Source organism: Hippocampus bargibanti, linkage group LG14 (genome assembly GCF_051943395.1).
Source record: "Hippocampus bargibanti isolate YZ-2025 linkage group LG14, ASM5194339v1, whole genome shotgun sequence".
NCBI lineage: Eukaryota > Metazoa > Chordata > Actinopteri > Syngnathiformes > Syngnathidae > Hippocampus > Hippocampus bargibanti.
Window position 1 is genome coordinate 7,513,082 of NC_142747.1, and position 26,202 is coordinate 7,539,283.

A 26,202-nucleotide genomic window follows, 5' to 3' on the forward strand; every position below is an offset into this window, starting at 1 on the left:
GTCACGCTGTGAAAAGATCATTCTTCCCGGGCCGATATACGGTTTGCCTGACTCTTTGTGCGTGTGTGCATGCTTATTGTTTACTAGACAATGCCTCTTTTTGAGACTCACCCTCCCTTCACATCTGAGGTCATCTGCAGCATCTCTGTGAGGCCCCCGAAACATTTATGCCCGAAAAGATAACATCAGGCATTGTGACTCAAAATGCCCTTGCCGCCTTCCCTGACCCTCTTTCGCCTCAGCCACACTTTCCGATGAGCTCTGCATCAGATAAAGAAAAATGTCGGAACCCATCAATCCGTTCGCTTGTGCTCATTTAGCTTCGCGTGTGATTACAGACTGTCCCTGCTGATTGTGAGTGAGAGGAATGGGGCGAGGAGGCATCTCAGGGCACGGACAAACACGCTGACGTTCACTCTGATGAGGAGTTTGGAGTCCTCGAGGAATCTAAAAGCTGAGTTTAAAATCCAACTTGGATGCAAACATCATATTGCAGATTGTGTTACAATTTGGATGTTCCTCTGAATTTGTGTTTCTACACCGTCAAAAGTAGTTTCCTTCAGCAATTGAACTGCGGCAATTAGGTGAACCTTGGAGTGCCGGGGCAGCATGTCTTTGAATTGAGGGCACATATTAAGGTTTGGCATTTGTTTTCGGCTGTCGCTATAGCCTCAATGCAGCTGCCTTTTCAAAAACACTTTGAAATGGAAAGCTGAATTTGTTCTATGTCGCAACGCTGATGGAGTGAAAATGTCTTCTGGGTGTATGCAAATTGACTGATTTCAGTGTGCGAGGTGCTTTTGATTGCAGGCAGGAGTCATGCGGTGGTTGCGCTTGGTATGAAAGGGTCGTTTTTGATTAGGACTGAATTTGGATGCCGTATACCAGGGCTGTACAAACTTTATCCTACGGTGGCCACATTCATCAAAATAGAAGGATGCGAGGGCATCTAATCTAAAGAAAGTACGTATTATGAAAGAAAACCATCCCTGCCTGCCATCGATCCACTCACTAACATGGAATTGCAGTACAACACTTCCACCTGCAGGATATTATTGACACGACAAAAAAATATATTTACCTTCGTCTCTGTTCTACATCATGGTTATGCTTTTCCTAAAGCAATCACGTAATTGTCTCAATTAATGCGTTCATGCCACCGTATTAGTGTCTATGTACAGTCGCTAAACAAACATTAGACACATTAAATTTCCAGCTAATGTAATATATCAGAATGGGTTTAAATGGGTTTGTCTGCACACTGCTGTGTCTCAATGAACACACTTAACCGTTTGCATCGAACTTCGTGGATAAATCAATGTCTTAGTTTTTACTTTGGACGTGCTAATTGAATGGCAACGTAAGATGGCCACCAGTGGTTTAACTTTTGCGTCACCACCCTCCCAAAAATTATACTAACCGGAAACTAATTTATTTTATTTTATTTCTTTCAAAACAAAATATTTTATGTTCTTGGTGATATGAATTTGAGGAAAATATCGGTAAATGTTGAGAAGTATTTCAATGTATTCGCGATAGTGTTTGATAGTTTTACTATAGTTGGTTTTAATCATAGAATTGCGCTTGTCGTTCATTACTAGACATGTATTTTGAACGAAAACGCCCGTGTCGTGCGATTTCTTTCCGTATTTAACGACATGAATGGAACTGTCAGTATAGACTGTTGTCATGGTAGGTAACGACACCACCGTTTTAACCTTTCGCCTTAAGCCATGTCGTGTTCACTGACTCGACAATAAACGTTCAACAGTAGCACAATCTGGAACGTAGCAATTGTTTGCTTTGGTTCTCTATTAATTTCGTCGAGCCAGCATTGATCAGCGCTGGGTGAACTTCAGTGTTAAGTGTAACTTAATTCCGTCCCTCTCCCTTTCTTCTTGTCATGGAGTCCCTCGTGGCCATTCTTGGGTGTTTTTCTCTAAGTGCACTTGTATTTGGTGCCAACAGACTTGGCTTACTGTACCAGTTGTTCCACAAGGTAAGCGTTCACAGATTCATAAAATCAATTTCTGTATCATGTTTGTTTCGAGTTATTTTTTACTACACAGCTAGAATGGTGATCGCCATTTTAGTGAAGCCAAATACCCCATATACTGTACTTTGTGCTCACAGTGTCATTTCCTCTAACAATTGTGACGTGTTAATCAAGTGCAGCTAACACTCGACTTTGCATGCCTTCCGAACACAAAGGTCAATGTCACAACCCAGCATTCTGGGAATGGCGCACATATTTTTTATAGATGCAGCTGTGGTAAATCAGTTCACACCAGATGTTTCAAATCTTGCCCTTCTTGACATCCCACTGACTGAGAGAAACAGTCCCAGGCATGGCGGCGAAAGCGTGGCAGAAGTCCTGCGTGCCCATGGGATCAAATATGTCTTCACTCTGGTTGGTGGACACATCTCGCCCATTCTGGTGGCCTGCGAGAAAGTGGGCATCCGGATTGTGGACACCAGGCACGAAGCCACGGCTGTCTTTGCTGCTGATGCAGTGGCGCGACTTTCAGGTGCACTTTTATCACGGCATGTACAGATGATGATGAATGAATGTCTGGATTTTGTCTTTCATTCACAGGGTGTTAATGATGTGCGATTGGTTGAAAACAAAAGGTGTGAACAGTAAACTAGCAAACGACACAAGCCGTGTTAAATGTGAAATTTATAGTGTACGCTGCAAGTTCCTCAAGCACGAATGGCTGTGATGTGTACACTCCTGATTTTAAACCCTGGAACATTTGTTGAACCCACAATTATCGTGTATCTAATGATTTTATCTTTTTCCTGACTATCTTCCCATTTCAGGTACCGTTGGTGTAGCTGCAGTGACTGCCGGCCCAGGTCTCACTAACACTGTGACAGCGGTGAAGAACGCTCAAATGGCGGAATCACCCTTGTTGCTCATCGGAGGGGCTGCCGGGACACTTCTTCAAGTACAGTCAAATTATTAAGTTGTGGCAGTGTATAATGACTGCAATGAATGTTTCTGAAATGTGCCAACCAAACCTTTTCTGCTATTTGTTGTTATGGGTTCCAGGGCAGAGGCGCACTGCAAGACATTGACCAAATGTCTCTGTTTAAGCCTCTGTGTAAATTCTGTGCCTCCATCAGAATGATTCGAGAAATCGTGCCCGTTGTCAGAAAGGCGCTGGCTGTTGCCCAATCTGGAACACCTGGGCCCGTTTTTATAGAATTCCCCATTGACACTCTGTACCCTTACCATTTGGTGTCCAGAGAGTTTGCTGTTAAAAATCCTCCCAAAGGCCTGATGGGAAAAATTATCTCCTGGTATGTTCTTTTTTCTCCCTCTATTTTATTGACAAATGCTAGGTTCCATTTGTAGGTTGCCTGCACTCACTGACCACAACATGAAGCACAACTGAACAAGTAGATGAAAGCCGATCACGGAGCTGTAGGAATATTTCTGCCTGAAAGATACTAATGGGAAAAAATCGATGAAAAGGTTTCTTCAGCTCTCATCTGTACTTCTTTGTCAGCGAAGCCTCATGGATAAGAAGCAAAACGTCCGACACCTTCAAAGAAGTACAGATGACGGCTTAAGAAACCTTTTCATCGATGGACCACTCCTATATGACTGAGCACTTACACAGACGTAATGGGAAAAAACATATTTTTGAAATTAGATTTATAAATTTTTAAACCACTCTAAAATGTTATTAGTGAGACTTTTCCAGGAAAATGCGGTTTGGCTCCACCTCCCCATAAAATACGCTAATATTTTGAAAAATATTGGGGGGAAAAACATCTGCAAATGTTTGAATATGCGAGTGCTGAAGCGTGTGCTCGCTTTCCATTGGACATTTTTAAAAATCTATTGAATTGCACTGTCTGTATATGATGCATGAAACTTAATGCATGCTTGCTAGGTATCTTAACAACCACCTCACAAACATTTTTGCTGGTGCCTGGGAGACAAGAGATGTTTCACCTCTGCCCATTGACATTCCACAAGCCACAAATGCTCAGGTATGTACCCCCCCCCCCCCAACATAGTGTGATTACAGCAGGGAAATTTTATTTATTTAGTTAGTTAGTTAATTTTTTTGCAATGCACATTAGGTCCAAAAGTGTATTGAACTGGTAAGCCGAGCCAAGAAGCCTGTTATTCTTCTCGGAAGTCAAGCCACGCTACCACCAACACCAGTTACTGAGCTCAGGTGAAAATATGTTTGGCGTAAGCATTCTACTGTCCATGTAATTATTGTGCTTCACTGTTTTTGGGCATGTTTATTCCATGTAGGTAAATGAGGCGTAGTATCCCATCTAATCTGTTTGATGGCTTTACAGGCATGCTTTGGAGGAATTGGGCATTCCTTGCTTCCTTGGGGGCATGTCTCGAGGCTTGCTCGGGAAAGACAGCCCAATCCACATTCGTCAAAACAGACGTGATGCTCTGAAGGAGGCTGATGTCGTGGTCCTTGCAGGTCAAACGTTTTGTCCACTAGCAAAAGGCACCTCTTACTTTTAATATTGTGACATTTCATCCACAAATGCTTGTCAGATGATATATCGTATTTATTTGGACCTTGATCTGTCCTGTTGGGCCCAATCAATGCTAGATTAAACAGACACGTTTTTGCTAGCCTTGTTATCTTGCCACAGGATGTTAATTATCTTCTTTATTCAGTCAATCTATAGTGTGAATAATCTGTTTCGAAAAATACTGAGTAGTTTGATTGTTTTTTATTGGTTTGCAGGCACTGTGTGCGACTTCCGTTTGGGCTACGGCAAAGTTCTGGACAGACGTAGTAAGATCATTGCTGTCAACAGAGACAGGATGCAGCTGCTCAAAAATTCTGATATGTTCTGGACACCAACTGTCGCAATTCAAGGTGTGTTCATAACAATTAATTGATTCTTCAATTAATTAGCTTTTTTCAAAAAAAAATGTCACTTGGATTCACAATTGCTAAAATGTCTGTCTACTGTAGGTGACGCCGGTTCATTTTTAGTACGGCTTTTCAAAGGCTTAAAGGGTCATCGATGTCCGGAAGAATGGCCTCAAACCCTCAAAGCGAGAGATGTGATCAAAGAAAATATAAATAGGTCAGTATCAGAATCAGAAAACCTGTATTCGTCCCACAATGGGGAAATTTGCAGTCCACAGCAGCAATTTGAAAGGGGGTGGGTGCATAGCAAAATAAAAATGTTAACTGTATACTGTAAATGTGCAAAACCGTTTCATAAAAAAACTGTACATTGTGCAAGTATCAAGAAGGCCGTATCAAATGTTTCCGTTGCTGATTTTGGAAGAGTGCTGTTGTATTGTTGTTTCACACGTGCTTTCTACTATCTTTGTGACTGCTTTATTTCCTGTATGTTCCATGTTAAGTGCTTTGCTACAGCTTCTGTTGTTGTTAAAGCGCTATTTAAAGGGCAACCGACGTCACTTTTTTGTTTTTTAACTGACATCAGAAAAACGTTTTATAGCATCTAAAATATCCAAAACATGCAGTATGATATTTTTAGTCAAATGCAAAACACCAATAAAAATGACTTAAAGTGTCCAAAATCTGCAAAAAAATGAGCTGCGAATTGGGCATTTTCAGAAAGTTCCGCCCCCAGTTCGTGACGTCACGCCAAGACGTCTTGCATTGCTGGAGAATTAAAAACAATGGCTTCAGATTCGGATAATATGCTTTCTTGTTAAACATCCAGTTATGAATATAATTCAAATAGTTCTGAAGAGGAAAGCATACATGTTTGCCATCGATTAAAGAAGTCCTTCCGTGTCATTTTGAGGCATCTGGACTGCAATGTAACGTCCCACAAAAGAGGAAGAAAAATGGCGACCAGCTCCTGTGAGGAATGAATCAGCCCGTTTCCACAGGCTGATACATTCCCTGCATGGAGCTTGGACTCCCTCTGCTTGGATGTAACACAAGGGTTTCAAGAAAAACAGTACAGCAAAATACATTGACGTGATTGAAAGACGCTACAATGCGTCTTTTTTACGGTCAAGAGGCGGTCCTTTTCTGACGTCACGTGAGGACTCGTCACCAACTGAAAAACAAGACTTCCTGAATGTTCAGCACGAGTCTTAAAACGTAAAATATAGCTATATGCGGTGGAATCTTATTAAAATACGCACAGTAGAAGTCATTTGAAGCCATTTTACAAATTATGGACACAACTTGTTCGGAGACGTCGGTTGTCCTTTAAATCAATATGTGTTGTACAGTATTGTATTGTATTATTTGATACACTTCTGTCATTTTTCATGAAAATTGTTGTCTTTTTTTCCTTTTAAGGGATAAAGCCAATGAGAAGACGGAGCATCACCTGAACCCCTTGAAGGTTCTTCACATGTTGGATGAGCAGATGTCAGAGGACAGTATCATTGTAGCAGATGGCGGGGATTTTGTAGGAAGTGCCGCTTATATCTTGAGGCCGCGGGCACCGTTGCGTTGGCTCGATCCAGGTTCGTTGCCTCCTCTCTGGACTTGACATGATGTGAAAATCTCTTTAAGGATTGCAGTTAAAATAACTGAATAAGTAGAATAATGATTCCCCACAGGGGCCTTTGGAACGCTGGGCGTAGGAGGAGGATTCGCACTCGGGGCAAAACTGTGCCGGCCTGAATCAGAGGTGGATGCAAGTTTTTAGAAAAAGAATCCATCTGCTTGTGACGCTCCATGAATGAAATCTGACCTCCCGTGCATTTTAGGTGTGGATTGTCTATGGCGACGGTTCCCTCGGATACAGTGTTGCTGAGTTTGACACGTTTACTCGACATAAGGTACATTCATCATGTTTGTTACATTTCTATGATTCTGTTGTGAGAGTTGTGGGTTATGAGAATCAAAGTCAATCATCATATCCATACATCCTTTTTCCGATCAGTTTTACCCAGTTGTCTTCCAGCAGTAGGCTCGTGTAGGCACACACGGACAAACAACCACACTGACTCCCCGTTTGGAAAGGCGTACTGCCTTTCTTCTTCTTCTTTTTCTTTCGGCTTTTCTTTGGGAAAGGGGTAGTGCCTTTGAAAAGTGTTATCTGTGCATATGTGTTTCTGCAGCGTTCTGTGTCAGTTGATTCTTTTTCTTCTGTTGTTGAAGGAATTCCACTCTTGAGAATGATGCTACTGGTATTGTTCTGTTATTCCCGATGGTGATCTGTTGTTTTGAATAAGTGGAAGGAAAAAAAAACAATGGTAAATACAAGGAAAAAAAACACATGCACCCCCCCCAAAAAACAGTTTTTGTGACCGATATGGCAGGCAATTAAAAAGAAATGGAAATGTTAGTACAATAAAGGCACTCTATCTGCATTGGAGATGCATGTCTTAAAGGACAACCGACGTCTCCTGACAAGTTGTGTCCATCATTTGTAAAATGGCTTCAAATGACTTCTACTGGGCGTATTTTAATAAGATTCCACCACATATAGCTATATTTTATGTTTTAAGACTCACTCTGAATATTTAGCAAGTCTTGTTTTTGAGTTGGTGATGAGTCCGTACGTGACGTCATGAAAGGACCGGCCCCTGACAGAAAAAAAACACATTGTAGCAGTCCTTCATCAACGTCAATGGATTTTGCTGTACATGGTTGGTCTGAGAACCGTGTTGCACCCAAAAGCCAACAGAAGATTTATTAATTCATAATTAATCATTTATAGATTTTTTTAATTTATCAGCCTGTGGAAGCAGAGGTGGCCACTGGAGGTCGCCATTTTGTGCCTCTTTTTTTTGGGTGAGAGATTTTCCCCCAATGTTGCCTCAAAATGGCACATATAATTCTTTAATCGATTGCAAACATGTATGCTTTCCTCTTCAGAACTATTTGAATCATATTCATAACTGGATGTGGAACAAGAAAGCATATTCTCCGAATCTGAAGCCATTGTTTGGATTCTCCAGCAATGCAAGATGTATTGGCGTGACGTCACGAACTGGGGGCGGGACTTTCTGAAAATGCCCAATTCGCACTTCAATTTTTTTGGCAGATTTTGGACACTTTAAGTCATTTTTATTGGTGTTTTGCATTTGAATACAAATGTCATACTGCGTGTTTTGGGTATTTTAGATGCATTAAAACGTTTTTCTGATGTCAGTTAAAAAACCAAAAAGTGACGTTGGTTGCCCTTTAAATACGACTGTAATTCTCTTGTGTTTACAGACACCAGTTATTGCTGTGGTGGGAAATGACGCATGTTGGAGTCAGATTTCCAGAGAACAGGTTCCCATTTTGGGCAGCAACGTGGCATGTGGCCTGGCATTTACAGGTTGGTGTTTGATGATAGGTTCTCTCTCGTGTTCCAATGGATCTGACTGCCCTCCCTGTTTGCAGATTATCACACTGTGGCGGATGGGTATGGTGGTAAAGGCTACCTTATAAGGCGTGAGGATGCAGAGCGGCTCGGGGACATCATTGAGGAAGCTCGAAAGGAAAGCCAAATGGGCAAAGCAACACTTCTTAATGTTCTGATCGGCAAAACTAACTTTCGAGAAGGCTCCATCTCTGTATAATGTTCACGTGCTCTGAGCATAACCAGCATGTACCAATGGCTTTTTAAATTTTTATATATTTTTTAATATAGTTTGGAAGAAAATGGATCATGAATGCCTTAATCATACAGTTGAACCTTTTCTGCTTACAGGGTTACTTTTGTAATAAGGGACATCCGCACGGGGAAAAATGATTTTTTCGTAACTATACTATTGGCCACGCCACACATTTTTTTCTAAATTTCAAGACACATTATTCAAATGATATTGATCATAATCAGGCTAACAATAATATAGATTGATGATATATGATTGTAATACAGTATACACAAATGATGTCGTTTTCAGTAGATAGATGTGATTTCATCTCAGGGGCCAGTTGTTTGTCCTCCAAGACCATAAGCAATCATGAAGCAGTCAGTCAAACAAATACTACTTTTTATATCGGATGAGCATTTCAGGTTTGAGTGTTTTCGTGATTTTTGGAGCACTTTCTCCTGGAGGGGGTTTGTCGTATTTCTAGAGTTTCAAATGCTCCTGCCCTCTCCTCCTTCACAATCTGCATCATATATTGCACTATAGATGTCCATGATCGGTTCCAAGGCGAATGCACGTTGTAGGCTCATGTATGAAGGAATTTTTTGGAATGCCTGATCGCAAATGTGTGTTACATTTCATTATCTAATAAACTGACAAATAAAAAAGACTGGCTTGACTTTTGTTTTAATAATGCATCAAACACTGTCATAATTTTGTATGATTTTGATAAATCATCCGGCTGGTCATTCTTTCTCTTGCACTTATCCAGCGTCGAGTCGCGCGATCAGCATCTGAAGGAGGGTCCAGAGTTTGTTCTCCACAGCAACTTTGTTCATCTCTTCCTTTGACTTTCCCAGGCCAAGCCGTGCAACGTTGTCTCTCAGGGTGTCATGGGTCATCCCCGCAGACTTCTTCCAATCAGGATGTGATTCACCTTGACCATGGTGACGTCCAGGAGGTATATGAGCAAGCTACCTCATCTGGCCCTTCTCAATGCAGTATGACCAAAATTCTCACCTTGGTTGGAAGAAGGAAGTTTCAAATCCAACTCTAAATCATTTGTTCTAGACAATGAGATTAGGGAACGGGATTTTGGGTGCCAGTCTTAGTTGTAATTTATAATTAGACAATTAGCATCACAGTACAAATCATATGAACGGCCAAATTATGAAAACGTGTTTGTCTACAGTGTGAAAAATATGGTAGTTATTATCTATTTCATAAAGTGCTGACTGAAAATGATCATAGCTATTTTTTAAAAGTGAGTAAAAATACACGTTGGAAATTATGTTAATAGAGAGGATAGATTTAGTTTAGGATAAAACAAAAGGGAATACAGTAAACAAGATTTATTTTTATAGTCTGAGAACGCTTGCCTCTGACGTCACATATCTTATTGTGTTTCAACCGTGGTGCTTTCATATTCTCATTCAACTTTAAAAAATGAATACCAATTAATGAAAACACAATGGCCAGTTATATTGATGTTGCAAGCGGAAAGGAGCACACGCAACTGACACGTCTTCATTTCAACTGCTCACAAATGGATCTGAACTGGAGGTAAGATGTTCAGCGCGAGCCCGACCCAAATTTCGCGTCGGGCTCAAAATGTCATTCATTGCGTTCGGGTCGGGACTTCTCTCTCGCGGATTTTCTTTATGTTGATAAAAATGTATCCTAAAACGATGAGTGGCTACTAAAACAAGGAAGACTTGTGATAAAATAAACAATTTTAAAAAAGCAGTGAGATAATTATTTAACTACTAAACGGGAACGCGCAGACAGAACACGATTTGAGCTCAGCCGTGTCTGCGAGTTCTATTGGATTTGTATGATACAATGAGCGGTGTCTTCATTGAAGAAATGCACGAGCTTTTCCAACACGCCACTGTACTGTGGTACCTGTACTGTCAAAGAGCCGTGTTTGTTATCCGTAATGCACTTGAACACATCATAAGACAAGACGCAGAATCACCACAGGCGGCGACTTCAACCGACTAGTTCCCTCTCTCTCTCTCTCTCTCTCGCCTCTCACACGAGACACGAACTCAACATCGAACAGTGTTGATCCTCTGCGTTGTCCAATTCTTATTTCGAAACGTCTGTATGCCATTTACGAAGGGTCCTTCAGGTTCTCTATCCACCATGACACGTTAACCCGTGTTCCCGTGGCATTTAAAACAAGGTTAGAACAACAGCGACAGCAACAGTTGTGCTGAGTACTGTATTACAGTCAAGTTAGCTCGGTGCTTCGTCACATTGGAAGCCCGGTTTTGTCCCATCACTTCTTGTTACAAATGCTTGATGACGTGGACTTTTTCGATTCCAAAAAACGGACATTGCCAGGAGTTGTACGACTGTTTTTTACTCAACTGGAATTATACGAAATTCTCAGTGAACAGACTTACAAAAAAGACGGGCGCTTCCTCCCTTAAAAAATAAAGGTACGTAATTTAGATGCAGATGAGAACGTTTACATTCGCTCGTTATTTTCCCTGAAATGTCCCAAACAACAGGCGCTTGAATGTTTTACTCAGTCCTGGGTCTCATTATTACAGAAGATGCACCGAATGTGTACTTCCGGTTTTATCAGGACTCAGAGATCCTCGTCCATTGTTTAGTTTGACTGTATAATGATAACCATCGGAAAAGTTTATTTTGTGGTCTGGCATTAATTGTTTTGATGATTCCAGGTGCTGAATGGCCTCTGTTGTAGCGGTGAAAACCGAGAAACGAACTGCAGCTGATTCTCAGGATGCAGATTCAAATGGAAAGAAGCCCAGGTAAGCATATCTTGTTGTGAACGCTGGTTATGTTCAAAAACACCCAGAAGTCATTGAAAAGTAAACAAAAAATATATGCAATACAATCCACTTTTATTTTGATAACGGTTTCACAACAGCTGCAAAAAAACACTTTTCAGAACATTTCCCGTATAATAACAATGGAACAGAACACATAAAAAACATCAACTCTCTGTACACAATGTCTTCGAAAGGTGTGAGAAAAGCTCCAGGTCTGGTGTCACAAAAGTGACATTTCAAGCTAGCAACTTGTAGTCAAGACTCACCGACTTTCTGAAGCTGGGTGATCCTTCTTGGAAAAAAACGGTTTGGGAGTGACTTTTCCTGTATTTTTTTTAATCGAACGGCTCACAACAAAAGTAACTCGCGACTTGTTCAGGTAATTGATTCTGTAAAGCCATATCTTATGGGTGCCTTTATAACCTTGTGTCCAAAAGGAAGCTATTGCCCAGCCTGAAGACAAAGCATGCCCCCGAGCTTGTATTGGTGATAGGCACTGGGATAAGCTCCGCCGTGGCCCCGCAGGTCCCCGCTCTCCGCTCCTGGAAAGGCCTTATTCAAGCCCTGCTGGATGCCGCGAATGACTTTGACTTACTCGAAGAAGAGGAGAGTCGGCGTTTCCAAAAGCACATGCAGGAAGATAAAAACTTGGTGCATGTGGCTCATGACCTCATTCAGAAACTGTCCCCGGTAAGTGTTTGTATTTTTTTTTACTTTTATTTTCCACATTGCCGTGTCGTCGCTTCAAGATCACGAAAGTTGTGTTTCCATGCACCATGTTAATTTTTAAAAAACAAAATCAAGAGAGCCAATAATCAAAATGCTACATTAATAGATCCAGCTAATGTGCATACGACCGCAACATAACAAAATAACTCACTTTTCAACATTTTTTACTGTAATAATAAATTTCATTTATAAGCGCCTTTCAAAACACTTTACAGTCACAGGATTTTTTTCTGTACAACTGCAAATAGTTCTTTATCTTGACATGGTTTTATCACACGGTCCCTACGTTAAATTGCTACTTCAAACATTGCCTGTTCAGTTAAGCAAAGGTTTGGATGCCTCTGATCTAATGGCAAACATTTAGAGTGAGATTACAGCTTGTGCTGGGAGATGATGCGATTTTCTACACATTCACAGCAATCTGGTTTTGTTGTTTTATGATCGATGTTGAATTGTTGCCTTCACTTCATTATATTGAGCAGCTATGTTATGCGACGAGACAGCAAGCAGGTGGAAAGATGATAAAAGTTCACTCAGCCAGATCCAGGAAGGGTATTGCGAGTTTTCTTTATTTGAAGTCACGATGGATGTCGGTTTTCGGCAGACCACAGGTAACACTGCTCTCCAGGCTGTCCTTTCTCCCTCTTCTTCCTCCTCCTCCAAGTGACTTCATCAGTCTGGTTTCAAAGGTAGTTCACCTGAGCTTCTGGCCAATCAGGTCCCAGCGGCAATTGGCCATTCCCAGGTGGTTGCAATCACCTTCTCAGAGACAATTAGTGGTCGCCTGTCTCTACTGTTTTGGATGGGGAGAAATGCGCACCTTTCTCCCATTCAAAATCCAGAAAACACCAAATTATTTAACATTTCTTTTGGCATCATGACAAGCTCAGTTACATTTATTTTTAAAAGGTGTATGAATGCAATAATTTGAAAGAGGTTCACATAATCACGTTCACACAAAATCAAAGTATTGTGACGCCCAGGTCAATCATCCACCTGTGAACATTTGTGATGATTTGAGGAACTTGTTTTACTAACTTCCTACTTCAAACGTTTATTGTCATCTACCGGCATGCCCGTAGCCAACGAGATAAAAAACTGCCCTGGAAATCTCGTTGTACTAAACCGGTGTTTTTCAATCTTTTTTTTTGAGTGAAGGCACATTTCATAAAAGTAAATGCAGCGTAATTGCATTTGTCTCCCATTAGTCATGTCTCATTGCACTTTTGACGCTGATAAAACTCACTTTGTGTCAACCCCTCAGCCCGCTGTCCCAAATGGAGCAAATAACTCTTTATGGCTTTTTCTGCCCTGTTCTTTTCACTCCGCTGTACTCCAGACCTGTTTGCTTGAGGAAAGAAAGAACAAACACGAGCTGTTTTGCATTTAGTTCGATACACAGTCAGACATCGAGCCCGCTCACAATTTGCTGTATGCGACTTGAACAGGCAACCCTCTGTGATTACTTTGTGTGGGGATCATCGCATCTGTGTCAACTGCATTTTCGGAGCGAAACCACCTGCTTCCAAAGCGGAAGGTTTTGAAACCCCTAATGAATGGTAGATTTTCAAACTTTAGTAGAAAATTATGTTCATGGGGACCTGGGAACGGATTATTCTCATTTTTAATGGTTTCTTATGGGAAATAAATGTTCGGTAGACGAACTTTTTGCCTTAAACACACCATCTGGGAACCAATTAAGTTCGTGAGCTGAGGTATCACTGTATATGCAAATTTAAGTGATACATGAGTAAAACAGTGTCTTCTTGATTTGAATACCACACCCTTGGACATCCCAAGCACTAACATCCATAAACCAACAGTACATAGCCATTTTAATGGGTTATATGTCTGTGTAAGCCCTCAGTCGTACAGGAGTGGTCCATCGATGAGAAGGGTTCTTCAGCCGTCATCTGTACTTTTTTGAAGGATAGCCTCTTGCATAGGAGGCGAAACGTCCGACACCGCCAAAAAAGTACAGATGACGGCTGAAGAAACCTTCTCATCGATGGACCACTCCTGTACGACTGAGAGCTTACACAGACGTATTGCTGCCAACTTTTGGAGAGACATCCTTCTGCTGGTACGTAACTTAGAAAAGGCCACCTTTAAATTAGCTGACTTAAAGAACCACCTCAGATTCATTCAATCTTAGATGTAGACAGAGCCGGTTAATTCCTAAATGCTGGAAGCAAGCACCCCTGGAACCTGAATACTTAGCCGATAAAATGCAACAAAATTATACTGGGAAAATACTAAATTTGTGAATTAGGAGACTTAACAGAGATAAAAAACAGTCAGAAATAGAAACTTATTATCAGCGATTACAAACCAAATTTACCCACAAATTATATCAGGAAGTGTGTGAATTTACTAAATCCGGATACATGAGGCACCACAGCAAAACCAAAGAGAGACAAAAGGGTAAATTTCAAAAATTACTTCTACTGAAACAATCTCAGCTACTGGTAAACACGCGAAAAATTAGGAATTAGCAGATTTCAAGGGAGAATTGGATCAAAAATTTGTCAGACAGAGATCTCTCACAGACAGAAAAGGCTGTACTAACCAAAGGTTTAAATTTCTCAGTAACTCCTAAAACAATACCTACAATAGATTACATCACAGCTACTGAATCGGCTATTAAAAATAAACTTTCGTATGCAGAGGCAGATGATCTATGCATTAAAATATCATCCCTTCTCAGTAGTGCCAAACTACCTCCGTCCAACATACCATTAGAAGAGAGAAAGGCGTTAACTTCTCTACAAAAAGACAAAAAGATTACTATTTTGCCAGCAGACAAGGGCAGATGCACAGTGCTTCTCAACACATTGGATTATGAAGACAAAATAAATAGGTTAATCAGTGATTCTAACACTTATGAGCAACTAAAAAGGGACCCTTCCAATAGATACAAGAAAGAAATGATAGACCTTCTCCAAAAGTTAGAGAAAGGAAAACATATAGACAAACAGTTGTATTTTAGATTATACCCGGGAGAGGCCACGCCATGTATCTATGGCCTGCCAAAAATACATAAAGAAGGGTTCCACCTCAGACCCATTGTTCGTAGCATTGACTCCTCTACATACAATGTAGCCAAATATTTAAAAACTATCTTAGCTCCGTTGGTTGGTTACACAGAATATCACGTAGAGAACACAATAGGGTTTGTTGTAGAGAGGATCAAAGACCTTATATTGGAACCTGAGGAAACTTTGGCATCTTACGATGAGTCTTCTCTCCTCACATCCTTCCCGGGGACAAAACCTAGACACTGGTTTAGATATGTGAACGATACTTTTGTCATAATTAAAAAACAAGAAATTCAATCCTTCACAGATCACCTCAACTTGGTAGACATCAACATTAAATTTACTCGTGAGGACATGAAAGAGAACCAACTAGCCTTCTTGGATTGTAAAGTAATTATAAAAGAGGACAGAGCGCTAAAAAGAGAAGTCTTGAGGAAGGCGACGCACACTGACCAATGCTTACTTTTTGATTCTAACCACCCTTTACAACACAAACTAGGAGTTATCAGAATCCTCCAGCATAGGGCTAAACGAATACCAACAAGCATTGAAGGTAGAGAAAAGGAGTCAAAACATATCAGGAGAGCACTCACTAACTGTGGGTACCCTCAGCAAATGTCAAAAAGAATGAATAGGGAATGAAACCAAAAATTCTCAAGATACAAAAAGGAGAGAAGTAGCAGTACCTTACATTGCAGGAGTTTCTGAAAAACTACAGAGTCCTTTGGCAACACAAAATTCCTACTTATTTCAAACCGATAAACACGTTAAGGCAAAAATTAGTGCATCCAAAAGATAGGCTGCCAAATGAAAAACAAAGGAATGTAGTTTATTCGATACATTGTAAGAATGAAAATTGTAAAGAGCAGTACATTGGGGAGACTCAACAAATTCTCAAAAAAAGACTTTATCAACATTGCAGGGATAATACTAGTGGGCCTCAATCGGCAGTACATTTGCACCTAAAAGCTAGCAACCACTCATTTGACGACAATGAGGTTAAAATCTTAGCGAAAGAACATAGATGGTTTGAAAGGGGAGTAAAAGAAGCGATTCTCATAAACCAACTAAATCCTTCATTAAACCGGTCTGGTGGGGTGTTTTATGAAAAATTGCCTTATCATTGGTTCGGAGAGATCGCAGCAGAGAAATGACCACAAACAACGACTGTATATATATATATATATATATATATATATATATATATATATATATATATATATATATATATATATATATATATATATATATATATATATATATATTAATGACCTTTAATGATAGAATGCACAGCAGTTCACAACATTTCCCATACGTCTAATGATAAAATACACAGCATTTCACAATATTTCCCATCATGAGTAATTACGCTAGACACAAGCCGTCACTCTTATGCCCCCACGTAAACACTCCAACATCACTATGTTTCCCCTCGTGAGTAATTACGCTAGACACAAACTGTCACCTTTATGCCCCCCACGTAAAGATTCCAACATCACAGTTCAGATCCAGAATAGTATACCATACCGTTGACAGAGGGCGGAGAGCCGGCGAAACACCCCGGTAGAGTAATCTGGAAAACCGAAGAGCTGGTCACTCGTGCACAGTTCACAGCAGACTCCAACCTGTATTGAGGAAACCCCCATTTTATAGACCCAACTCACGCAAAAACAAGTGGCCAGTTTGTCTTCGCGAGAGATGAGTCATTTCTCCCCCCCTCCCTCAGCCCTGGGACCAGGTGTTTTCAGAGAAACATGTTGTGTAAGATACATTGTCAGGAGTATGAGAAAATGAGCAGTTTATGCAGGAAAATACAAAACATAATTAAGTGTGGAACAAGTGATAAAACAAGTGGTATCAGTCTTGGGACCAGGTGTTCATGATCAGTGTGAGAGAATACAGAAAGTGGCAAACAAATTGTATAACCACATGAGTCAGCTCAGGACACCAATAACCAGTTTTTCCTTCATGGGGTGAGGTTCAATTTGGATCGTTCATACAATAGCCTGCTTAGGCAACACAGGTTAGGCAACATTCGTAATGCTGATGAGATGATACCGGAGGGAGTGGGGCAAACAGGCCAGTCGTTAGTCAGGAATGTAGGAGCAATCAGTAGGGCCACAGGGACTGGTCCTCTGCTCCCCCCAACCTGAGAGTAGGGACCTATCATAGCTGTGTCCGGCGCCGCCATGTCTGGACATTAGGGATATATTAATAGGGCCGATACGACCAGTAAGACTTTAGTTCGCTGACGAAGCCTCTTGGATAGGAGGCGAAACGTCCGACACCTTCAAAAAAGTACAGGTGACGGCTGAAGAAACCTTCTCATTTTAATGGGTTGTCTTTCCATGAACTGATAAATTTATAACCTGGCTAATGGGCTCTTCCTGTGAAGGAGTTACCAGGTCCCAAATTCCGCCCTAGGCCAGATCCCTGACCTGAGGATGACAGTTTAACAGGCTGTGTCTGTTCACCTCAGATTGACCCCAGATTTTCTGTGCTTTCATTGTGGGACTTGTGTTCGGCCAACTATGCATACAACAGCATGAAACCTTTAAATATGATAACTTCTATTCTGTCTATTCTCTAACAAAAGCACACCACATTATACTGTGCTACAGTGGAGGCTGGGGTTACGCACTTCTCCTTCTACAGGGGGAAATTGAGTCGTGGCTGCTGACAGTAGTTGCGAGACCTGTTGAGATCAATATTACTTCACATATAAAGCACACATGCGTCTAAGGCGCAGGATCTTCGTTTGAAGAAAATGAAGGCTTTTGGGTGCGCCTTATACACCAGAAAATATGGTATATACGCTAGAACTTAGAACAGCCGCTGTCGGTGGAAGTCCCTTACACAACACTCAACGGAACAGAATTGGTTTGAATTTCAAACTTCATTCCTTTGCTTAATTACATTTGAAATGAGAATAAGTTGCGCACTGGAAAAAATGCTCAAAATGTTGGACATCAAAGTGTCGGAATGCGGACGAGCATATGACACAATCAGAAACTAGATTTATTTTGAGTGAAGCTTTCATAACACTTTTTTATTCTGAAAATAGCACTGTTGCAATAACAGAGTTGTCAGTGAGTTAAATTGAGACATTTTGGCAGATCTCTCGTGACCAATGGAGAGTCTCTGATACATTCAGCATCATTTGTGCCCTGTGACTCAGCCCAGTACTCTGTGAAGAAACAGACAGTAAACAATCAATAGTTGCCAATTGGTTGGCGGCCACGGCAAAAATGATGTGCAGGTCTGTGTGAACGGGACGTGTTTTGACAACTTTTCCCAAAACTGTACAAGCCCAATTCCAGTCAACTCATGAATATTCGACTTGCAATGAATATTCGATGCGGATTCAAAGACTATCGGAGGGTAGGGATACTTTGACTCCCCATCTAATCAAGCTGTTTAGCCTATTAGTTGGGTAATCGCCTTCAAGACCGTCTCCCAGAGTTGAGCGTCTCTTGATGACCGAAGTGTCACTCCAGCGAGTCACAATAGTTTGCCATTTATAGCTTCCATGCAGAAATACATATGCCATTTTTTAAATTACTTTAACACAGAGGAGATCCAATAAAATTACAGATTTGCCTTTGGGGCACTTTATGCAGCTGGGATTTAGGTGACATGAGATAAGTAACACCTTAAACTCGGGTGTAATCCAATTAGTATTCTACATGCTGCCGGTTTCAGAATAGTTTTAAGGGTGTTTTTATCCGTGGGTGCTTCATTCTTAATTCATGCACTGCCATTTCCGAATGTATTCAACAATTAAAAGCATGGCGTCGAGCGCCATTTCCAAATTTGTTCGGGTTTTGTTTTTTTCTTCTGGGGGGGTTGGCAGTAAAGTCAGACCTCTAGCAATGTTTTTCCCTCCAATGAGGGGGCAGTATTTACCTTTTGTACCGCCGCCCCCATTTTAAGCTCAGATAACTCCAGGTCCATATAATTTAGGAAGTAACTATTTTTTATGCTTTATTGAATGTTTATGAAGTCCTAAAACTCAATATTCTCTGGGTCCTACAGTTTGAGTGGCACTGGAGTGGACACATTTTATCACATCGTCTGGCAGTGAATGAGTTAACCGTCATATCAATTCATGAAAATTTAAATCACTCCTGAATAAAAATCCATTTTATAGTAATCATGCTTGTACACATTACAGTCACGCAAGAGCGTTTTTTTTTTTTTGTTTTACTTAATGAACATCAACAATGTGTCAACATAATTGTTTTCAGAGAACAGGCAATGTACGATCTACATTCTTCAAGGACTGCTTGTACGAGGTGTTTGACGATTTGGAATGCAAGATGGAGCATGCCGGCAAACATCTGCTGCGTTCCGTGCTGCAGTTAATGGAAAGCGGGGCGCTGGTTCTCACCACCAACTTTGACAACCTGTTGGAAATCTACGCGGCCCATCAAGGCACCAAGCTGGAGTCTTTGGATCTGACAGACGAGAAAAAAGTAAAGGCTCCTGTTTACATTCTGCTGAGGTATTGATTGAAAAGTCTAGCCTCGTTGCAACTGGTCAGCAATTTAAAAAAAGAGCAAGGTTCGCTGGAGCGTGTACGTCAACAAAGACTTTATTACCGCGTCTGGCTCGGAACACTTAAAAAAAGAAAAAAATCACAACCTTGAAATGCTAAAGTAATGCACTTGAGAAGCTTATTTGGTCGATTACAAACCCAATAGCCTGATCTTCTGCTTTTAGTCACCAGGATCGCATTTTAACAAAGTTCCTCCTGGGTCAATGTTGTCCGAATTGATAACGATCACACTTAAAATAGCATTCTGTTTGGAAGGGACGGGTGGGGTGGATTGGCCGGGTTGAGTCTCAAATTACTTGATTTGCATGTAAAACAAATGTGTCATCATCATAAAATACAAATGTTGAACATTCCCTATGGTGACTTACCGTTGTGCCTCTCAGTCATGGTATTTATGTCGGGGGCTGTAATGTCCTTTTACTGCTCCACACCGCCAAACCAGTCAGAACAGGATGTCGTGCAGTGGACTGTTATAATGTGTTTGCTGTTACTCGTGGCTAGGTGTTGGAGTGGGCTCAGGAGAAGCGACGGTTAAGTGTTCTGCACATCCATGGCGTGTACACTAACCCGTGTGGCATTGTGCTGCACCCCGCTGGCTACCAGAATGTACTGAGGAACACCGAAGTTATGGTGAGTTGTTTTCAATGCCGTTCAGTGTGTATGTGTTATTAACACTTTTTTAAATACATTAGTTTTCCCAAATGAATAATGATGATTTTTTTATTTTTTAAACCCTTTTAGAAATACAAATATTTTCCAACTGATTTTTGTAATAAAATTTTGTAATTTATTTTGCCTTGTTTATTCATTCACAGCTATTCACGAATTTATTCAGGAATTGAAAGTATGACGTATAGCGGCATTCCCAAATTTGTTCGGGAGTTGTTTTTTTATACTTGAGTGCCAATAAAGCCATGGCCTGTGGTAATGTTTTTTATTTTCCACAAGGGGGCAGTTTCCCTTCTTTCCTTGGTAGCGCTTTGTTCCAGCTTTGGATTTGCCTTTATTAGTCTTGCAGTGGAGAAATTTACATTTCACAGCAGCAAAGTGATAAAAGGAATGAAAGTAGAAAAACAAAATACATGAGCTGCTGGAAAGGCAGCCACTCTCGCGGCGCCATCTTGAAGTCAAAACAACAACAAAAACAAATAATATGACAACACAAAGACAATATAACACACACAGAGTCATTCATTCTTTAGCACTTTCTGTACCCTCTTTGTTACATAAAGCAGTCCTAGATGAAGGAGGAGAGGATCAAAGCATCTTTTCACCAGTGGATCAGGGACATCATGTTGGAATGTGCACGTCAACTACAAGCTAAATGTTGAAAGCAAACACGCAGCTGTAGCATCCATTGACAAAAAGAGATTGTCTCACATTTCCTGTCCCACATAAATCTGCTGCAACTCCAAGCCGCGACAGTTCCACATCTGCATCGCCGCTCTGCGCTGACGCGCCTTTCTTCTTATCGCGGGCTCCTCAAGCCATGCATCCATCCAGCCGCAGACTGTCCAACAGCACTGACCTTTCCATTGAACAAAGCGGGGCTGTGAAGATGCTGCCCATTACAGGCGCAAAAAAGCACAATGGCCCCAGAGCTGTCCAGCGAAGCCAGTCGAATAGCACCGACATTCCTCCCATTCAAAAACAGTACTGGCATATTCATGCTGCCGAAAAGGCGCAACCGCTCAGCACAATCTCCTCCTTGATGAATGTCGTGGCCAAAAATGCTGAAAAACAATCCATATCCATTCCACACGACGCACAACGGTACAAGGTGACAAAAGAAAACACACAAAAAAAAGACAAAAACAACAAAAAAAAGCAAGGCTCATGAGAGCACCTGCTGACGGCTGCCTACTCGGGCGCCATCTTGGACTTCATTCAATTCAATTCATGAGCTGTTGTTCAAGCGCTATATAAACTAATATTTATGTATCGCATCGTATTTTGGACAGCTGCCTTCATTTGAAGCTCTTATAAATCCAGAGCCATATAATTTAAGAATTAACTATTTTTCTCTGATGAAAGAAGTGAGTTTAAGGTTTCTAATGCTATATTGAATGTTTATATAGTCCTAAAACCCAATACAGTGGGGCCTTGGCTTACGAACGTAATTGGTTCCTAGACAGAGTGTGTAAGGCGAAAAGTGTGTATCCCAAAAATTAATTTCCCGTAGGAAACCATTAAAATGAGAATAATCCGTTCTCAGGTCGCCATATAATATAATTTTCAACTAAATAAGCCTTAAAACTACACACAACATACCTCAATTCTATGTATAATAAATGTGCTATTGTAATGAAAGAAATACACTGCACTGTATAATAAAGTCACTTTATTTACATGTGTGATGGTCGTTGATGGCTCTTAATTGACACCTGTTGCTTTTTGACTTGTTGACACACACACACATATATATATATATATATATATATATATACAGTAAAGTCCCGTTATATCGATATCGGATATATCGATAGTCCCGGTTATATCGATACTATTTCTATGCACGCACGGAGAAAATTACATGCAAACAGGGTCGGATATATCGATAGTCCCGGTTATATCGATATTTTTTCGGACTCCCTTGAATATCGATATAACGAGACTTTACTGTGTGTGTATATATATATATATATATATATATATATATATATATATATATATATATATATATATATATATATATAGCCATAGCCACAACGGGGCACAAGCCAGTGTCTTATTGTGCCAGTCCCAAGCCCGGATAAATACAGAGGGTTGTGTCAGGAAGGGCATCCGACGTAAAAAAAATTGCCAAAACAAATATGCGAATCAAACCTATGAATCCCATACCGGATCAGTCGAGGCCCGGGTTAACAACGGCCGCCATTGGTACTGTTGACCTTCAGGGTGCCAGTGGAAAATGGACTACTGTTGGTCGAAGAAGGAGAGGAGGGAGGTGTGCCCGGAGGAAAAGAGAGAGATGGAACGCCAAGAGTATAGAACTAAGAGTAGGAACTTTGAATGTAGGAACAATGACAGGTAAAGGTAGAGAGCTGGTTGACATGATGCAGAGAAGGAAGGTAGACATATTGTGTGTCCAGGAGACCAGGTGGAAAGGGAGCAAGGCTAGAAGCTTAGGGTCAGGGTTTAAGTTGTTCTATCATGGTGAAGACAGAAAGAGCAATGGAGTTGGGGTTATCTTAAAAGAGGAGTTTGTTAGGAATGTCTTAGAAGTAAAAAGAGTATCAGATAGAATGATGAGTCTGAACCTAGAAATTGAAGGCGTGATGTTCAATGTTGTTTGTGGGTATGCTCCACAAGTAGGATGTGAGCTGGCGGAGAAGGAGGAATTTTGGTTGGACTTTGATGAAGTCATGCAGAACATCACGAGAAGTGAGAGGGTTGTAATTGGTGGAGACTTCAATGGACATGTTGGCGCAGGAAACAAAGATGATGAGGAGGTGATGGGCAGGTTTGCTGAAGGACAGATGGTGGTTGACTTTGCTAAGAGAATGGAAATGGCTATTGTGAATACTTTCTTTCAGAAGAGACAGGAACATCGGGTGACCTACAAGAGTGGAGGCAGAAGTACACAGGTAGACTACATTTTGTGTCAACGACGCCATCTAAAGGAAATCAGTGACTGCAAAGTAGTGGTTGGTGAGAGTGTAGCCAGACATCATAGGTTGGTGGTGTGTAGGATGACGCTGGCAGTGAGGAAGATGAAGAACCCACACTTTTCCTTTCATCCTAGCTGAAACCCTTCTATCACACATCCCACCTGACATTTTTCTCCAGCCTGCCTGGACACGCTTCTTCACCTCTTTTCCACACTCTCCATTGCTCTGGACAGTTGACCCCAAGTACTTAAAATCCTCCACCTTCTTAATCTCTTCTCCCTGTAGCATCACTCTTGCACTTGGATCCCTCTCATTCACACACATATATTCCGTCTCACTGCGACTGATCTTCATTCCTCTCCTTTCCAGGGCATATCTCCACACTTCTAGTTTCTCCGCCACCTGTTACCCGTTCTCGCTACAGATCACAATGTCATCTGCAAACATCATCGTCCAAGGAGATTCCTGTCTAACATCGTCTGTCAGCCTGTCCATCACCAGAGCAAATAAGAAGGGGCTCAGAGCTGACCCCTGGTGGAGTCCCACCTCCACCTTGAATTCCTCAGTCACACCGACAGCACACCTCACAACTGTCTTACAGTCCTGATACATGTCTTGCACCACTCTGACATACTTTTCCGTCACTCAGACTTCCTCATGCAATGCCACAGCTCTTCTCTGGGCACCCTGTCGTACGCTTTCTCCAGATCTACAAAGACACAATGCAATTCCTTCTGACCTTCTCTGTACTTCTCTATCAGCATTCTTAAAGCAAACACTGCATCTGTCGTACTCTTTTTTTCGGCATGACGTTATACTGCTGCTCACAAATGTTCACTTCTGCTCTTAGTCTAGCTTCAACTACTCTTACCAAAGTTTCATTGTGTGGCTCATCAACTTTATTCCTCTGTAGTTAGTACAACCCGTGGTACATACCTGTAACTGTAAAAATAAAATCCATAAAAGTCCAACTGAATTGGTAATCAATGTGCCACATGATGATCTCTCATGGCGCACTGTGTTGTGGAATCACAATAGATGGGATGGTAACGTGTAAAAAAAGTGTACTGTTTTGTGGTGTGAAAACGTTTTTGTCCCCTTCCTAATTTGTTTTTTTGGATATTTATCACACATAAAAAATATACAAACAACACGGACATCAGGAATAAGGCAACACTGTGTTTTGTCTGCTATGTTCGCATCCGCAACATCAATGACACATCTTCCCACTGGATTCCACAGCGTGAGATTCAGAAGCTGTATGAGACCAAATCGTTTGTTTTCCTGGGCTGCGGGCGCACCGTTGACGACACGACCTTCCAGGCGTTGTTCTTAGAGGCGGTGAAGCACAAGTCTGACCTGGAGCACTTTATGCTTGTGCGACGCGAGGATGTGGGGGAGTTCAAAAAGCTACGCGACAACATGCTGGACAAAGGCATCAAAGTGATTTCCTACGGGGACGAGTACTCGGACCTGCCCGAGTACTTAGAGCGTCTGGCCAATGAGATCTGCTTTCGAGAGGTGTCCACAAACGACTGGGGTAAGTTACAGTGTTTGTATGTGATTTGATGGATCGCAATTCGGAAATTTTCATGACGTTATATTTACTTTCGCGGCAAAAAAAGTACAGACACTATTTGCATTTGCTGGCATTCCATCAACCGATTAAAAGTTCTCTATGCAGGCTAATAAGATCGCTGTTGGTATCACAATTTTGTACATTTGACACATAGGTCAGGTGTTTAGTTGATGATACAAGAAACACCCCTAGGGCTGGATTATACAAAAAAATGTTTACAGTCGAATGAAAGTGGTATTGCCCCGTTTAATGAAGTTGGTCAAATAAAACTTCATTGCATCATTGATCAATTTTACCGCTCACTCACTGAGAAGTTTTCTTCCAAACAAGAGCGATTCACCTCCTACTTATACAGTAAAGTCTCGTTATATCGATATCGGATATATCGATAGTCCCGGTTATATCGATACTATTTCTATGCACGCACGGAGAAAATTACATGCAAACAGGGTCGGATATATCGATAGTCCCGGTTATATCGATATTTTTTCGGACTCCCTTGAATATCGATATAACGAGACTTTACTGTATTTTGATTGTTGACTTGAGTGATGTGCCAAAGTTCATTTACTGTAACACCTTTCTATCTGTATTTCCAGGGTTTTAAAATGGGGGAGGGTGGGGGCAACGGAATGGCTTTAACTCTCAGACATACCTCCTTCAAGGTTAGGACTGAAAGCTGCTTCTTGCTGACATCACGCTACGGCCGCAAACCAGTTTTCCACTTGGGCAAACAAAGACTGTTCTCTTTCTGCGTGTCAGGAGTGCGAGATCGTCAAAAGTATTTTGCTCCTTCGGGGGTCAAAGCTACCTGCTGTTGGTCTTTGTACTCACTGCTGACAAGCTGACGACATGATAGCATTTATGAAAGCTGGCAGTACGTTCCCTGAAATTCTCCATGTTGTGCCAATGCCATAGACCTTTTTTTTTTAATTATGAAAACCAATTCCTTACTGTATATATATATATATATATATAGAGAGAGAGAGAGAGAGAGAGAGAGAGAGAGAGAGAGAGAGAGAGAGAGAGAGAGAGAGAGAGAGAGAGAGAGAGAGAGAGAGAGAGAGAGAGAGAGAGAGAGAGAGAGAGAGAGAGAGAGAGAGAGAGAGAGAGAGAGAGAGAGAGAGAGAGAGAGAGTTTCTGTGCCACATACATTTTTATATGTCCTTCTGACAAGGGGGTAGTCAGCTTCCTGTATAGCAGTCAATTGGATTTACATTTTGACCAATGTATGTCTTTTTTGCCCCCTACATGGTCATTCAAGCTACATTTAAATTCGGGACACTCCATGCTGTTGATGGTAAACTCTGAGAGATGTCACTCACTGTGATTGCCCATTCGTCATCACATTGG

At 41.2% G+C, this 26,202-nt stretch overlaps 2 protein-coding genes across 7 annotated transcripts; both read left to right on the forward strand.

Moving 5' to 3' along the window:
* The first annotated feature begins 1,000 nt into the window (after nucleotides 1-1,000).
* Nucleotides 1,001-9,197, forward strand: hacl2 (2-hydroxyacyl-CoA lyase 2). Of its 2 annotated transcripts, XM_089014221.1 has the most exons (15): nucleotides 1,001-1,692; nucleotides 1,910-1,999; nucleotides 2,262-2,528; nucleotides 2,824-2,951; nucleotides 3,056-3,306; nucleotides 3,906-4,005; nucleotides 4,099-4,196; nucleotides 4,327-4,463; nucleotides 4,737-4,871; nucleotides 4,971-5,085; nucleotides 6,291-6,460; nucleotides 6,557-6,627; nucleotides 6,707-6,778; nucleotides 8,163-8,268; nucleotides 8,334-9,197. In XM_089014221.1, exons 1-15 carry the CDS (start codon nucleotides 1,659-1,661, stop codon nucleotides 8,510-8,512), a joined length of 1,953 nt encoding a protein of 650 aa, XP_088870347.1. In that variant the 5' UTR covers nucleotides 1,001-1,658; the 3' UTR covers nucleotides 8,513-9,197. The 2 variants fall into 2 exon arrangements, with proteins under 2 accessions (XP_088870347.1, XP_088870348.1); XM_089014222.1 differs by lacking the exon at nucleotides 1,001-1,692 and having other exon boundaries at nucleotides 1,881-2,005; nucleotides 2,333-2,528.
* Nucleotides 9,198-10,024: 827 nt separating this feature from the next.
* On the forward strand, nucleotides 10,025-25,807 carry siral1 (SIR2 antiphage like 1). Of its 5 annotated transcripts, none has more exons than XM_089013155.1 (7): nucleotides 10,546-10,974; nucleotides 11,224-11,313; nucleotides 11,772-12,024; nucleotides 19,349-19,576; nucleotides 20,161-20,289; nucleotides 24,513-24,810; nucleotides 25,520-25,807. In XM_089013155.1, exons 2-7 carry the CDS (start codon nucleotides 11,231-11,233, stop codon nucleotides 25,540-25,542), a joined length of 1,014 nt encoding a protein of 337 aa, XP_088869281.1. In that variant the 5' UTR covers nucleotides 10,546-10,974; nucleotides 11,224-11,230; the 3' UTR covers nucleotides 25,543-25,807. The 5 variants fall into 5 exon arrangements, with proteins under 5 accessions (XP_088869279.1, XP_088869281.1, XP_088869280.1 ...); XM_089013156.1 differs by having other exon boundaries at nucleotides 10,547-10,974; nucleotides 25,515-25,807; XM_089013153.1 differs by lacking the exon at nucleotides 10,546-10,974 and adding an exon at nucleotides 10,025-10,090 and having other exon boundaries at nucleotides 24,513-25,807.
* Nucleotides 25,808-26,202: the final 395 nt, after the last annotated feature.